At 39.5% G+C, this 15,223-nt stretch overlaps 1 protein-coding gene across 2 annotated transcripts in view; it reads left to right on the forward strand.

Annotated features, from left to right (window-relative positions):
• LOC103044019 (tyrosine-protein kinase ZAP-70) overlaps window positions 1–15,223 on the forward strand; it is a 29,817-nt gene that overhangs the window by 10,869 nt on the left and 3,725 nt on the right. The window contains exons 1-10 of one of the 2 annotated variants that reach the window (XM_007245789.4): window positions 128–288; window positions 4,212–4,647; window positions 5,520–5,680; window positions 8,060–8,198; window positions 9,478–9,559; window positions 12,452–12,474; window positions 12,619–12,658; window positions 13,344–13,545; window positions 14,253–14,459; window positions 14,752–14,944. In XM_007245789.4, the coding sequence (XP_007245851.3) occupies window positions 4,246–4,647; window positions 5,520–5,680; window positions 8,060–8,198; window positions 9,478–9,559; window positions 12,452–12,474; window positions 12,619–12,658; window positions 13,344–13,545; window positions 14,253–14,459; window positions 14,752–14,944 (1,449 nt within the window). In that variant the 5' untranslated portion in view covers window positions 128–288; window positions 4,212–4,245. Of the gene's footprint in view, window positions 1–127; window positions 289–4,211; window positions 4,648–5,519; window positions 5,681–8,059; window positions 8,199–9,477; window positions 9,560–12,451; window positions 12,475–12,618; window positions 12,659–13,343; window positions 13,546–14,252; window positions 14,460–14,751; window positions 14,945–15,223 lie in introns of those variants that run through there. The other variant, XM_007245788.4, reaches the window with a different exon arrangement.

Below are 15,223 nucleotides of genomic sequence, written 5' to 3' on the forward strand. Positions count from 1 at the left end.
TCATTTTTATATATGCCAGGTTGAACTAGGATCACTTCCTTTCTGCTTAGCTTGTGGTAAAACATCAGATCAGTCATCTGTCGTGATCTCTAACCTCCCACACACTGGAAAAAACTGTTGATCTGAGAAAGAGAGAGAAAGAGAGAAAGAGAGAGTGAGGGAGGAAAGAGTGCTGAAAGGAAAAGGCTGAAGAGAAGCTAACAAACACAGTTTGCTTGATTTCTCAGAACGATTAATGGCAGAATCTAAGAACGAACATTGATCCAGGCTTCGGTTTTACATGGCTGTGTGAGTAAGGTGTTTCTGACCTTTATCTCATCTAGATTTGATATAAACAGCAGTGTTTGAGAAGTAGAATAACGTGTCTGTGGCCTAGATAGAGTTTAGCTCATTTTTATGACTGTAGTGTAACTTAATCAGACTTGGATGAAACACTGTTGTGCTCAAGTTCTCAGGAGCGATGTCTCGGACAGTATGCCGCTATATATTTGCTATAAATTGTATTTGAGTTCAGTGTTATTTTTTAATCTTTATAAAATGTGTTTTTTAATTTTTGTTTATTCTTCTAAAAGTCAATAATACTATAAAACAACAGTTTCCGCGTCATTTTGCTAAATACTTTAGGAAACGCGTCTTCAGAGAATATGACGAAATGCGATGAGCACAAAAATAATAATAATAATAATAATAATAATAATAAAACACTTTACAAGCTTTTAAAAATGTTTTGTTAAGTAATAAATGAAATATGAAAAGATAATATTACCTAAAACAAAGTAATATAAACTACAGCTCTAAAAAGAAACCACTTCAATTTCTGAATCAGTTTCTCTGATTTTGCTATTTATAGATACATGTTTGAGTGAAATGAGAATTAAGAATTGCTGTTTTATTCTATAAACTACAGACAACATTTGTCCCAAATTCAGTTCAGAAATCAATATTTAGTGGAATAACCCTGGTTTTTAATCACAGTTTTCATGCATCTTGGCATCATGTTCTTCTCCACCAGTCTTACACACTGCTTTTGGATAACTTTATACCTTTACTTATCCTGGTGCAAAAAAAAAAAATCAAGCAGTTCAGCTTGGTTTAATGGTTTGTGATCATCCAACTTCCTCTTCATCCTCTTCCTTTTTTTAATTTGGTAAAATTAAAGAAACTCATCATTTTTAAGTGGTGTCTTATTTTTTTCCACAGCTTTGCATGGCCATTTCCATTTGTCCGTATTTTAGACTTAAAAGACATTTAAACATCTAAAATATAAGCATATACAGTATATACTGTATTTAATGCCTTCAAGCTTAAAAGCTTAAGCTCAAACCCAATAACCCTGGTTTGTTTTTTTTGTTTTTTTACAATTTTCACGCGATAAAGGTAAATTAAACGTGTATGTGTGTGTGTGGTCATGAACGGGAAAATGTCAAAAAGAACTGCAGCAATTTTTGGTTTAAACTTTACGTTATGTTTTATTGTGAATTTCATCGCTGTCCAATGAAAAACAAGTATCTCCTTTTTTGTCAATTTTTAGAATACTACATAATTTCAACAAACCAATTGTCTTTTACACTGTATCAACATTTCTTGATGAATGGACCAATAGAAATTCTTCCAAATGACCTGAAATTAATTCTTTTTACATTGACTTTCATTGGAGGTTAAGAAGGTTTTTTCTCTCTCCTGTAAAGCTGTTTTGGAGATACTTGTTTTTAATCGGACAGCGACGACATTGCTCCTTTGTCTGAACACGGACTTTGCCTGTAGCGGGAAAATATGTTTTGGTTGATTTTTGAAAGATGAACATATCGATTATGTTGTGTAGTTATTACAAATAGAAATAACATGTACAAAGACTAATAATAGAAATAATAAAAATGGTAGACATTTAAACTGGGAATCTGTCGTCTCCTCATCTATACTCATCTATACTCACGTGGACAGAAATTCAGTTAGCATGCTTAAGCTACATTGTAATTATGAATCACAGTAATATATTGTCACTGTCCAATGAACAAATACATGAATAAGTATCTAAATTTTTGTTCATTTTTAGTTTACTACATAATTTGAACAGACAATCTGTCCTTTAAGCCATATACAGACGGGATTAGTTTCTTAGGGGGTCCTGGGGTGATTTTATCTTTTATGGGGGGGTCTTCTGTGATTTAATTCCCGTTCGGAATGATCTTGTACATGTTTTTCTCAGATGTCCTTTGAGAAAATGACAGGCTGGATTATGTACTGTTTTTCACTGAGATCTATGTAAACACAACAGTGAGTGGAAATGGAGGAGCTACTGAACACCATTGCATGTCATGTGAACGAAAAGCCAAAAAACTCACTGGTGGAAGTGAAATATTTGTGAAATATAGTTTCACTATGCCAAACTTTCTTGATGAGCGTACCAACAGTAATACTTCAAAATTAAATTGACTTCCACTGAAAGTTCAAAAGGTTTATCTCTCTCCTGTAAAGCTGCTGTTTCAGAGATACACATTTTTCATTGGACAGTGACGATATATTAATACTAAAAAAAATCTACAGTATAATATACAGAATATTGAACCTAGTGTATGGGATTATATATTGGATCACAGTAGGCCTATATGTGCTGTATGTGTGTGGTCTGTCGCTGAAGCTCTGGATCGTTTGTGAAGCGGCAGCACCTGCGGCAGACGGTAGATGCTGTGATGATGAGATGATGAGAGGGGAGGGGGAGGGGCAGGATGTGTGTGTCAGCTTCCTGTTGTGGCCGTGTCGCCTGTGGGGAGAGTGTGATCTCAGAACTGAAGAGAAACTTCCAGAAGCCACTGCCACCTTCAGAGAGCCAGCCGTGCAGCCAGCAGAGCAAGCCTCCAAAACACTGCAACACACACACACACTCATACTGAACACACACACCTTCATACTGTACACTCACACACACAAAAACGAACGTAACAAACACACCAACCTTCAAGGGCCTACAAAAAGTTCTGGATATTCCTTTATAATAACAATTTGCTGTGTTACACCTATAGACTTTCAGTCCTGAATATAACAAGTATATATATATATATATATATATATATATATATATATATATATATATATATATATATATATATATATATAACGAGTAATTTGCTGTTTTGGAAAATTAAGTGTAATGGGATGGAGTTGCTACAGGCTAGTAGTTCTCCAGCCCAGAGGGTTGTTGAACCCAATTGCAGAACAGTTGATGTCAAAGCAGGTAAACCCAAGAAAAAAGGGAAAAAAAAAAAAAAATAAACACATCGCATCTCACGCAGGATCGAACCTGTGTCGTCAGGGTCGCGGTCCAATACACTATCGCTGCCCCAGCTAGTGAATTAGGACACAGTCGGGAAAAAAACGCCCTTATAGAGAGATAGGAAGCCCAAGAACGGGCGAAAAAACGAGAACGGGCGTAAACTAAAGTCACGCCGAGCGCAAGAGATAGAGAGACAACAGGGGAGGAATGTAAACAAAGGTTCGCCAGAGAAGCATTTTATATGTTTATTTTCATCATTATCATTTATTATAGTTCAAACAACCTCACAGACCAAATGTTTTATGCTTGTGGGCTTGCGGGTCGCCTATTGCCGACCCCTGATTTAGACCATGTATTTAGTAAATGTTATCTAAACAATAATGAACAGCTAAGATATACTTCAAAATATACTAGATATCCCACAAGGAATAATTGCACTTACCATCAATGTGTAGGCTTTCCCATCATGGCTACCTTCTCTTGGGTATTCTGTTATGTTTTATACTGTGTAATGGTTGACAGCCTGTATGCAGTGCTGTAGGCCATAAGAGCTCATAAAAGTTATTTCTTTTCTCCTGCAAAGAAAAATGAGTGACTTTATGCTGGTTAAGAACTTCCTGTGTGCTTTGTGTAACTCCATATTCCATGTTAAGGGTAGGTCTTATAAACACAGGTGGAAGCTGGTGATTGGTTGAGATACGAGAGACGAGCACAGGAGCTTCCCGCTAGAACTAGTGCGGAAGCTTATAGTTCTGTGGACTGGAGGTAGACATTTATTTAGCTCATTAGATAATTGAAAAAAAGCGCTTTGTTGATTGAATTCAGTATAGACAATGTAAAACACTGACTTCTCCAGAGATGTATCTCGGAAGCATCCTCTATGTCCTATAGCAGAACCTATATAACATTATATAACCTAACATGCTATGTCTCTCTTTAGACGGTGTATCCTGACTGTCTGACCGCCCCCGACCATGATCGACGCTGCGGCTGAACTGCCATTCTTCTACGGCAGCATCAGCCGCTCGGAGGCCGAGCAGCACCTGAAGCTGGCCGGCATGAGCGATGGCCTGTTCCTGCTGCGCCAGTGCCTGCGCAGCCTGGGCGGCTATGTGCTGTCGCTGGTGTGGAACCTGGAGTTCTACCACTACCCCGTGGAGAAGCAGCTGAACGGGACCTTCTGCATCTCGGGAGGAAAGCCGCACTGCGGGCCGGCGGAGCTCTGCGAGTACTACAGTAAGGACGCAGACGGGCTGGTGTGCATGCTGAGGAAACCCTGCCTCCGCACCGCAGAAACACCCATCAAACACGGCGTCTTCGACAACCTGAGGGACAACATGCTGAGAGAATACGTCAGACACACCTGGAACCTGGAGGTGAGGGGTGGTCAACAGTATAAGAAAGGGAATGATAGGTTTGGAAAATTAGACAGATCCACATGCCTAATATTGTTAACAGACACAAGACACAAGAGTTTTCTGCCCCACCCACTCCTCCCTAGATGCAAAGCTCATGCAGGTTGCCAGATTGACAAACAGTGGCATGCGAACAGTCTTACTCTGTGGCTGGTCAGTGAATATACTGTATATACGTTTCAGTGTCTCTACTACACTAGTGGTGGTGGTAAATTATCTAGCTATGCTTAGCAACCTTACTGAAGCTCAGTGATTACATGTTCATTATGCAAAACTCACTTTGCATGATTTTGACTGCCCATCTAAACAAAAAAAAAAACAATCCACCCGTTTTCTGTGAATCAGTTGAAAGAGTTTGGTGTCTGGAATCATATGCTTCTATTAGCTATTTGAATTGTTCCCTTTTTGGGACGTCACATTAAGGAAACCTGCATAGAGCCACTCTGACACAACCCGTCATTCATCAACCCCAACCAGAGGCCCACCCTCTAGGTTAGATGAAAATCCGCCATTACCATCTGCTGGTTGTGAACCTCAGACAGACTTCATCTGAGGAAGAGCTCTATACTTACTGTTTGTGGCAAGTCAGCAGATTAAGGGAGAGTACTTCCAAATAATGAGTTTTCTGTTTCTTACACTAACCTGTGGCAATTGCTCAGTGTAAACATGCCTTGACCAGCAACAGCTTATTTACATGTTCATTCTGAAAGGGGCTAAAACTGGTAAGAATAGAGCTAGTGAGATCTCTTTATGTGAGATAGATTTTGTGTAAAGAGCCTGATGAATGTTTTTTGTGTTTGTGTGTGTTTGTGTGTGATTATTGCTGACATCAGGGAGAAGCAATGGAGCAGGCCATCATCAGCCAGGCCCCGCAGCTGGAGAAGCTGATCGCCACCACGGCCCATGAGAAGATGCTCTGGTACCACGGCAAAATCCCGCGGCAGGAGGGCGAGAGACGCCTTTACTCTGGCTCTCAGCCAGACGGCAAGTTTCTGTAAGAGACAATCTCAATCTCTACTAATCTGTTCTCAAATTTGAAGTCATTGTACTAACTGCAAGTGCTCCAGCAGACTAAAGCACTGTCACCATGGTTTGATATCATCCTGCTTGCCATCAGCAGCCGAAGTCTGAGAGAGCACTCTTAGCTATGCTCTTTCTGGGTGTGTGGATGATGCTCTCTTCCCTTATCAGTCCTAATGTGATGTTGGTCAGCATAGGGATCTGGGTCTTTCCTCCGAGTGCTAAATGTTCCTTTGGTGGCTGGTAAAATCATCTGTTCTAATGATATCAGGAGTTTATACAGTATGAACTCTCTTACTGTACTGAGAAATTATTTATAATAATTGGATTATGGGCTAAAACATTTGCACAGTACTGTTTGTTTTCTGCTTATTTGAAATGTAAGAGAAACAGCAAGCAAAGCAAAGCGTAAAAAAGCTCTTATCTTTTCGAATGCGGTTTAGCAGATAAGCAAAACACACCGTCTGGTTTGCCGAAAGCATCACAGATATCACAAAAAAAACCAAGATACAAAAATTACCAGAAGACCAAGATCTTATTAAATCAGCCACATGGAACAGTTTTACAGTAACAATAATACTACTTTATTAGAAGTAAATGTGCTATTGAGGTTTCTTGGAGCAAAGCTATAGGGGAACCAATTCGGAACCATGTTTTTAAAAGAGTAAAAGAGATGTGTGAATGTGAAGAACCTTTAAATTGCTAAAGTTTAACTCAAACTGTTGCCATTAATGTTCTTTATGGAAACAAACTGGATGGTATCTTTTATGGTATCACTTCAAGAACCTCCACTCCCTAGTGTGTGTTGTGCTAGTATGAGTGGATCAGACACAGCAGTGCTGCTGGAGTTTTTAAACACTGCAGTGCCACTGCTGGACTGACAATAGTCCACCAACTGTAATGAAATATTCTACCAAAATCATGTGAGAAGCTTCTTATGGGCAGCATCTTTGCGACAACTAATGAAGGACTACATCAGACCTGGGCACACCACGCCCTTCACATATATAACTCAGAAACTGAACCATGCTTTACTGCACTTCTTGAAGCCCACAAACAGACTAGATTTATTTCAATGAACAAGAAAAAGTACTGAAAAACAGCAAATTAAGTCATTAGACTACAAACCAAATAGCAATTGTACTTTGTGTTAAAGCTGATGTCTGTAAATTTTGGGATTTAGAGCCCTCTCTGGTAAAAACGGGTAATTGCACCGAGCATGCGGAAGAATCATTTTAAACTGGGTGGGTGTGATGCGGTCTTCTTTCAGAGCGGATGAATCCGATTCCAGGTCATGTTCAGTCAGAGAGCGTGAGAAAAAGAGAGAGAGAAATAGAGAGAGAGAGGGAGAAACTTTACTTTAACTACACACTTTGTTTTTCTATGAGTGAATGAGCTACTGAGCTATGGCTTTCCCCTTCTGAAGTCTCCACTGCTCCACCAGCCGCTCGCGTTCAGTAAAACTGAGCCGGATCCTCTTTTAGAGACTGTACGCGTGACTTAAGTACTGAAAGATGCGTGACGTGGCCAGAAGAAGAACTACCGCCAAAAGCAACACGACACCCCAGTTTTTAGAATGGTGGTACCATTAAACACAATATTTTAGCCCTTCTCTACTTAGGAATGCCTCTGTGTTCAGTTTAGAAACAACATAATACGGACTGCTACTTTAAGTTAATTTATTGCTGTTTTTTGCAAAACTACTGTTTATGTGAATGTTAAAAATAATGATATGGTATAGATGTTATTCACTATGCATGCTTCGCAAATGTTATTTCCTAATTGTAACATCTACTCTTATCAATAATAGCTTATCAAAACCATATAATTGCTTACCCCTCAAGAAAATGAATTGCTCACCCCTAGACTAGATGATGACCAACACAAACTCAAACTGTGCATCAACAGATTCAGAGCTTCTGTCTCTGACTTCACTTCATCTATAAGGTGGATCAGCTGTAGGTAATGTCTAATAGAGAGTGGAGGACAGTGAGTGATTGAACACAGTGTTTAAAAACTCCAGCAGCACTGCTGCTGTATCTGATCCACTCACTGTACCATCAGCTCAACACGAACTAACACCTCATACACCACTACCACCATGCTAATCAGTGCTAATCACTGTAGTGAACAACAAAAGGAGGTAAATGGAGGATAATAATAAAGTATGCAGAGAAACAGATACAGGACTACAGCCTGTAACTATGAAACTACAAACCCTTGAACATGCTCTACCATACCATATTTATAGCTGATTTTTTTTTTGTTTGCTTTGAACCGCTTTGAAACCAAAGTGTCTAAAGGGAGGTAATAATGCTGAAACCGGATGTTGTTGTTTTTTTCTCTTCTTCAGGGTGAGAGAACGAGACGAATCGGGCACCTTTGCTCTGTCAGTGATGTACGGTAAAACAGCCTACCATTACCAGGTCCTGCACGATAAATCGGGCAAATACTCCATGCCAGAGGGAACCAAATTTGACACTGTGTGGCAGGTACAGCAAATAAATCATAGAGCACGATTCCACTATGAATCATGCATGTGGAACAGGGCAGAATTCCTTTGATTTACACTATGGGCCGGTTTCCCAAACATGGATTAAGACTAATCCTAGACTACACAGCATTCTGAATTGAGATTTTCTATTGAAGGAAAGAAATGTAGTCCAAAGTAGTCCAAAACTAGGCTTAATCCTTGTCTGGGAAACTGCCATCATATGTCAACTTTGTAAACTTAAATGCCATTATTCATATCATTTGAGTTACTTATTACAATATGTCCAAATACCTATATCTTACTATTACGATGTGTCATAATTCAGCAATATCAATTATTTCAGCCATTGCTGACAAAGATGTGCAAATGCACACACACAGCTTGTCTATACCCTGTCTAAAGCCAATAGAATAGCACTCTCTAAATTATGTAAATTGTTCTCTGGAATGATGGTGCTCTGTCCAATACTTCTGGAATGAGGTTGGGATGAGGTGTGATGGTGATCATCCAACATCCTGACCTTATTTTAACTGCTCTTGCCATTGAATGCAATCAAATACTTACAGCAATGTTTCTATTCCAAAATGTTCCTGAACAGTAAAGACAATTGCTACAATAAAACCAGGATTAACTGTTTTAATACCCAAACAAGAAGATGTCTCTATATCTGGGATTTAAGGGGTTAAGTGAGTTTGTTTACTTGGAGCGTTTTCTCCCTCTGTTTGATTTGGTTTCACACAGGCATAAACCTAAATGTGCACCAAAATGTGCACCAATAAACCATGCAAGCGCATTGTCTCCTCTGATTGGTCAGAGCTGTTTGGCGTGGGAGAAAGAAAGTAAATATAGCGAGAAGATTCTGTGTTTAAGCTTGTATATCTGTGCAGTGTGAAGCTGCTTTAACACAGAACACTGAAATGTAGTGAACGCAGCATTTGTTGATACTGTAGCTGTGGTAATTAGTGTTATCTCGCTAATATATCAGATTAAACTGCGCCTTATCAGCAGTTTAGCTCAAATAAAAGGAGCGTATTTGATTGCTGGGTTGGCATGCATTAGACCAGATCACGTTCTCACCACAAAGCAAACCACTCTAGAGTTTTTTGGGTCGTTTTAATCCATACTTAAGTGCGATTACTGTTTACACACTAAGGGAAAAAACAAACCTGAGTATGTTTTAACCGGATCAAATTGTGCTGGTGTGAAAACGCCTGAAGGATCTAAATCTGATGAGATTATGTGACTCTTTTTTGACTGTTTATCTGTTTTATTTGCAGCTGGTTGAGTATCTGAAGATGAAGCCTGATGGTTTGGTTACGTTGCTGCGAGAGGCCTGCGTGAACCAGAACAACGCCAGCCGTATGTATACACTCAACCTGTACATTTACTGAATAACACTATTGGTGTGATAAGTGTGACACATGATGTACATATATACTAGGGCTGCGTATTGGCAAAATGTGGCGGTATGATTCATATCAGAATACAGGGGTTACGATTTAAAATATCATACTAATTTAAACAAGGTCATATTTAGGAAAACTGTCATACTATATAAATATAAATATGCTAACATATACGTAAATATATCCATATTTTTAAACTAAAGAACCCCTAAAAGTTACTCAAAGAACATATACTTTAAATAGTGTTGACTTAAAGGCAGTGCTGGGAATTATGGCGTTACTAGCGTCGTTACTTTTTTCAGTAATTAGTAATCTAAGCAATTACTCTGACTGTAACTATAACGCTGTTACTTTTTCCAACACCACGTTACTGCACGTTACTTTAGAGACAAAAGCGCAAGTGTGTGTGTGTGTGTGTGTGTGTGTGCGTTGTGTGTGTGAGTCACAAAGGAGGGGAGGATAAGATAACCGCCTAAGCAATGATTGGCTAAGGTATAGAAAGATTACGTCTTCAGCCAATCAGAAAATAGGAAAATAGGTGGGTGGGTGTTTAGAGTAACACTAAAGTAACGCAATAGTTACTTTTACTGGTACTTTGTTACTTTTATAGTGGAGTAACTCAGTAAGTACTTTTTTTGAGAAGTAACTAGTAACTAAATCTAATTACTTTTTCAAAGTAACGTGCCCAACACTGCTGAAATATGCTCCACCATCTAATAATTTCCAACACTAAGCAGTTTGTGGACATTGTGCTCTTGTTTATTGCACAGTTACACCTGAGAGGGTGCTGCTGAGGCACAGCAGCACCCTCTCAGGTGTAACTGTGCAATAAACAAGGATGATGTGTGCGTCAATCAATAATAACGTCTGCATCTATGCTATCAGAGGCACACAGCTCAGACCAATCAGCTCTCCCTTCAGCCCCACCCCTAAACCCATACATCACCCAGATCCCCTCACAACTCCCATTTTTTCAAACATTTTTCAAAAGTAGCTCAAGGTGGAGTCAGCTAAAATCAGGGGGTTTAGTTACCCTTTAAAACATTTCCCTGCATTAGGAGATGAGCTGCAGTCTCTATCTGCATGGTCAGAGCTACCAGCATGCTAACGCTAGCAGTGAGAGACTTCTAAAAGGTTTCTAAACCTGAGCATAGATCGTATCAGTTTGATGCTCGAGAATGTTTATCATAATGTAATTTAATACATCTAGAACTCTGTGCATTTACTCTCACGGCAGGATGTTTGTGTTCTTGATTACTAGAAGCAATACTCATGTTTCCAGCATGCATGAACTTCTAGTTGCACATTCGTAACACAGCAGTGTGTACAGCAGTGTACAGTGTGTGTGGTTGCGACCTACCTCGCACTTTTGTAACACACTTTTTCCATTACGTAAAATAAAAAAAAATAAAAAAACACACTCCAGCAGAAGCTGAACACCAAGAATGCAGCTCATCGCAGGCTTTATGTAATCGGCCGGCCGTAGTTTTGGCTGCAGATCTGCTCAGGCGAAAATGCATCGTTACAAAAGGCTAAGAATTTTATTTTATTTTTTTTTGAGTGAAACACAATAAACATTTTTTTTCACTGCAATGATCTAAAGATGAGTATATTAAAAAGCTAATAGATGACCATACACTGATTAGTGTATTGTGTCCCATGACCTTTGGCATGTCCCTTGGAAGCAGTTATGAGGTGTTATCCTGTGAGTTGTTATCAGTGGCTGATTAAACACTGGCCAGCATGCTCATGGCAAGGCAAAATGAATTGGAAATGGGAGTGGGAGCAAAAGTTGACAGTGGACTGTGCAAATTGATAGGACAAGGGGACATTTTCAAGACATTAACACCCACAGTGGACAGCACCGTGATGGTGCTAATGATGGTGACTGGCAGTGTCTGGCTAGATCTGTCCGTGTAAACACAGGTAATCGACCCCTCCACAGGCGGTTCTAGAGACAGGGTCACAGGGGCAATGGCTGCAGCTGAAATTTGATTGGCCCTCTAAAGTGCTCCTGTCATGCCACTAATTTTGTCTATGTACAATAATAATGAAGGCAAAATTGATAAGTTAATTTTGTTGTTTTTTTACACAAAAAAATTTAAAAATCTGCAATTAAACTAGCAGATTATATTTTATATACAAAAGTTTAGAAGCAAAAGGCAAAATCCATACACAGATATTTTTATAAATAATTGCAATAAATAATAAAGTAATTTTATCTTTTGATTCAAAAATATTTTTTGGTGTGTAAAACTTTGGGCACAAAATTCAATTTAAAATTTATTTTTTTTTATTTTACAATTATTTTTAAGCCAAGTTTGAATCCTGTTCATTTAGCTTGCCATCAGCTACCGGAGCCCTAAGAGAGCACAATTGGGCTTGCTCTCTCTGGGTGGGTAGAGTAGATGGTGCTCTTTCCCCTCAGGGTGATGTTGATCAGCACAAGGCTGCATCTGTGAGCTGATGTATCGGAACCTAGTCGCTGCGCTTTCCTCCAAATGTTAGCACTGTAATGCTACTCTGTAGTTTTCGAAAAGAGGTGGTGGCTGACTTCACATGTATCGGAGGAGGCTTGTGCTAGTATTCACCCTTCTTGTGTTGAGGCATCACTAGTCCTAATGAGTGGGTTGGGTAAGTGGCTTTGTAAATTGGGCAGAAAATGGGAAGAAATAGAAATAAAACTTTTCTGACACAGGTCAGGTCATTAATCATTGGATTTTATAGGATACTGCAAAAGTCATGGGAGATAATCTTTGGCAATTTGTTGTAAAAAAAAAAAAAAACTTACTTTATGATCAGCTAAACTAAACTAAATTCTATTCTGTGCTGTTTTTCTCTGCAGAGACTCCAGCAGTTCCAGCAGGAGTGAGTATCAGAAACTTTCACCTACTGCTGTGATCTGACCATAAATAAGACGTCCAGAGCAGTCAGAGAAATGTGTGTGTGTGCATGTGTGTGTGTGTGTGTGTGTAAATCCTCTGCAATACCTTTTCTTTTTTTCTTTTTCAGAGAAGAGCCAGAGGGAATGGATACACACCGCCCCCTGAAGGTGAGTCTGTGTCAGTGCAGTGCTTAACGTAAAAAGCAGTGTTTCTCATCCTGCTTCTGGGTAATATGTGTAACTGCAACCGGAAGAACCAATGGGTGTAGAGAAAGGGCGGGAAAACTGTCAATCAGTTCTTGCATTGGCCAATTAAAAGTGTGAAGCACCTGTCTGTCATTTTGTGCATCATCATCATTTGTGCAACTCTTTAAAGGAAACTGGAGAGTTTAAGGCAGACAGGCAACCACAGCACTTTACAGTGCACTTTACAATCAAATTTGAACGTTAAATAACCTAACAACATCTTGATTGGCTAATGCAAAAAATGATGGATAGGCCATTCTGTTTTGCAATTGGTTTATGCAAAATATGATTGACGGCAAAGAACAAGAATTTAATTGGTTGATACAAAACATGATCGACAGGCTTATGTCCCGAGTCCACGCCCATTTAGGTCTCCGGTCTACAGCATTACCCCTCTCGCTTCTGGAGGCACTATTGCCTGCACATTTTAGTGAATTCCCTGCTTCAACACACTGATTAGTTGAAACAGGAGTGTGAGTCCAGGACCAGGGTTGAGAAACACAGCTGTAACTCTGGCAATGGTGATGATGTTTAAAAAGTATTTTTATTTTATTTCTCATTAAATCATATTTTATATATTAAATAAGTTTATTATATTCATCTTAAGTTCCTGGAGCGTTTAAGGTCGTGACCACTGGTGGACGCAGTCTGCCCATGGACAGTGATGAGTTCGTCAGCCCGTACGCTGACCCGAAGGAGCTTCAGGATAAAACACTCTTCATCAAGCGTGAGAAGCTGATGGTGGACGAGGTGGAGCTGGGCTCCGGAAACTTCGGCTGCGTGAAGAAAGGAGTGTATAAGATGAAGAGGTGAGTAAGGAGCTGTGTGAGAAAGAGGATGAGGTTGATGTACATTATTCATAGGAAACTATTCACAGGATAGTGCATTCTACATAGGGCACTATACGTAGGATAGTGCCCTGCACTAGATATAAGATAGTATATGCAGAATAGTGCACTATGCATAGGACACTACATGCAGGACACTAAACACAGGATAGTGCACTGTACATAGGGCACTATATGTGGGCCACTACACTCAGGATAGTGCACTGCATATAGGACACTATATGTAAAACACTAAACACAGGATAGTGCACTGCACATAGGTCACTATATACGTCTTATGTATAGTGCACTATTCTGCATATGGTGTCCCATGTATAGTACACTATCCTACAAATAATGTCCTATGTATAGTGCCCTATAGCATCATGTGCATAGTGTCCTATATGTAGTGCACTATGCCGTGTATAGTGTCCTACATATAGTGCCCTATGTACAGTGCACTATCCTACGTATAGTCTCCTACATAAAGTGTCGGACATTGTGTAGTACACTATCCCGTGTATAGTGTCCGATGTGCAGTGAACTATACTGTGGATATTGCCCTATGTGCAGTATTCCATCATGTGTATAGTGGCATAGTACAAAAAAAAACTATACTTTGGATAATGTACTACACATGGTGCATTATACAGATGATATATAAAGGCGGGTGTTTTCTCTCTTTGCAGTAAGCACATAGATGTGGCCATTAAGGTTCTGAAGAGTGAGAATGAGAAGGCGGTGAAGGACGAGATGATGCGTGAGGCTGAGATCATGCACCAGCTGGATAACCCCTATATTGTGCGCATGATCGGCCTGTGCCAGGCTGAGGCTCTGATGCTGGTGATGGAGATGGCCCCTGCAGGGCCCCTCAACAAGTTCCTCTCCTCCAAAAAGTAAGATTAATCCATCAAATACCAGAGTCTATAGGACTGTAATGTTTAGTATTGGTCAGAACCTGGCAATATAACACACACCACTAAACATGAACTTTCTCTTCATGACAATTTGATAGTGTACACAAGTCAATCACGTTTTTTGTTTTTAAAAACTGCGATACTGTATTATGACTGTAAAGTCATAAAAAGGCATTTTTGAGGCACTGTAGTAACTAACTAGCAACCACTTGAAATTCCAATTAAGAGCTGATAATAGAATTCCTAAAAAAAAGTCTGATTGTGTTGTCAGAGATCAGGTGTCGGTGGAGAACGTGGTGGAGCTGATGCACCAGGTGTCGTTGGGGATGAAGTATCTGGAGGAGAAGAATTTTGTACACAGAGATTTAGCAGCTCGTAATGTCCTGCTGGTCAACCAGCATTACGCCAAGATCAGCGACTTCGGCCTGTCCAAGGCTCTGGGGGCAGACGATAACTACTACAAGGTGAGAAAAAATATTGACATTCATTACTCTGTAGGTAAAAGTACAGATTATAGGGTTTAAAACACTTCTGTAGAAGTTGAAGCATCAACTTAAGCTTTTTACTCTTTAAATAAGAGTGTAAAAGAGTGTACTGCTTTCAAAACTACTTAGTAAGTATAAAAGTAAAAGTAATGTAATGGAATAAAATTGCATTAAGGACCTATTAGACCTATAGTGCACTACCCCAGATTCACTTACAAAGTAGTTGTACTTTGTTACTTAACTCCTCTGAAATGTGTG

This window comes from Astyanax mexicanus, chromosome 12, assembly GCF_023375975.1.
Source record: "Astyanax mexicanus isolate ESR-SI-001 chromosome 12, AstMex3_surface, whole genome shotgun sequence".
In the NCBI taxonomy this organism is placed as follows: Eukaryota; Metazoa; Chordata; class Actinopteri; order Characiformes; family Acestrorhamphidae; genus Astyanax; species Astyanax mexicanus.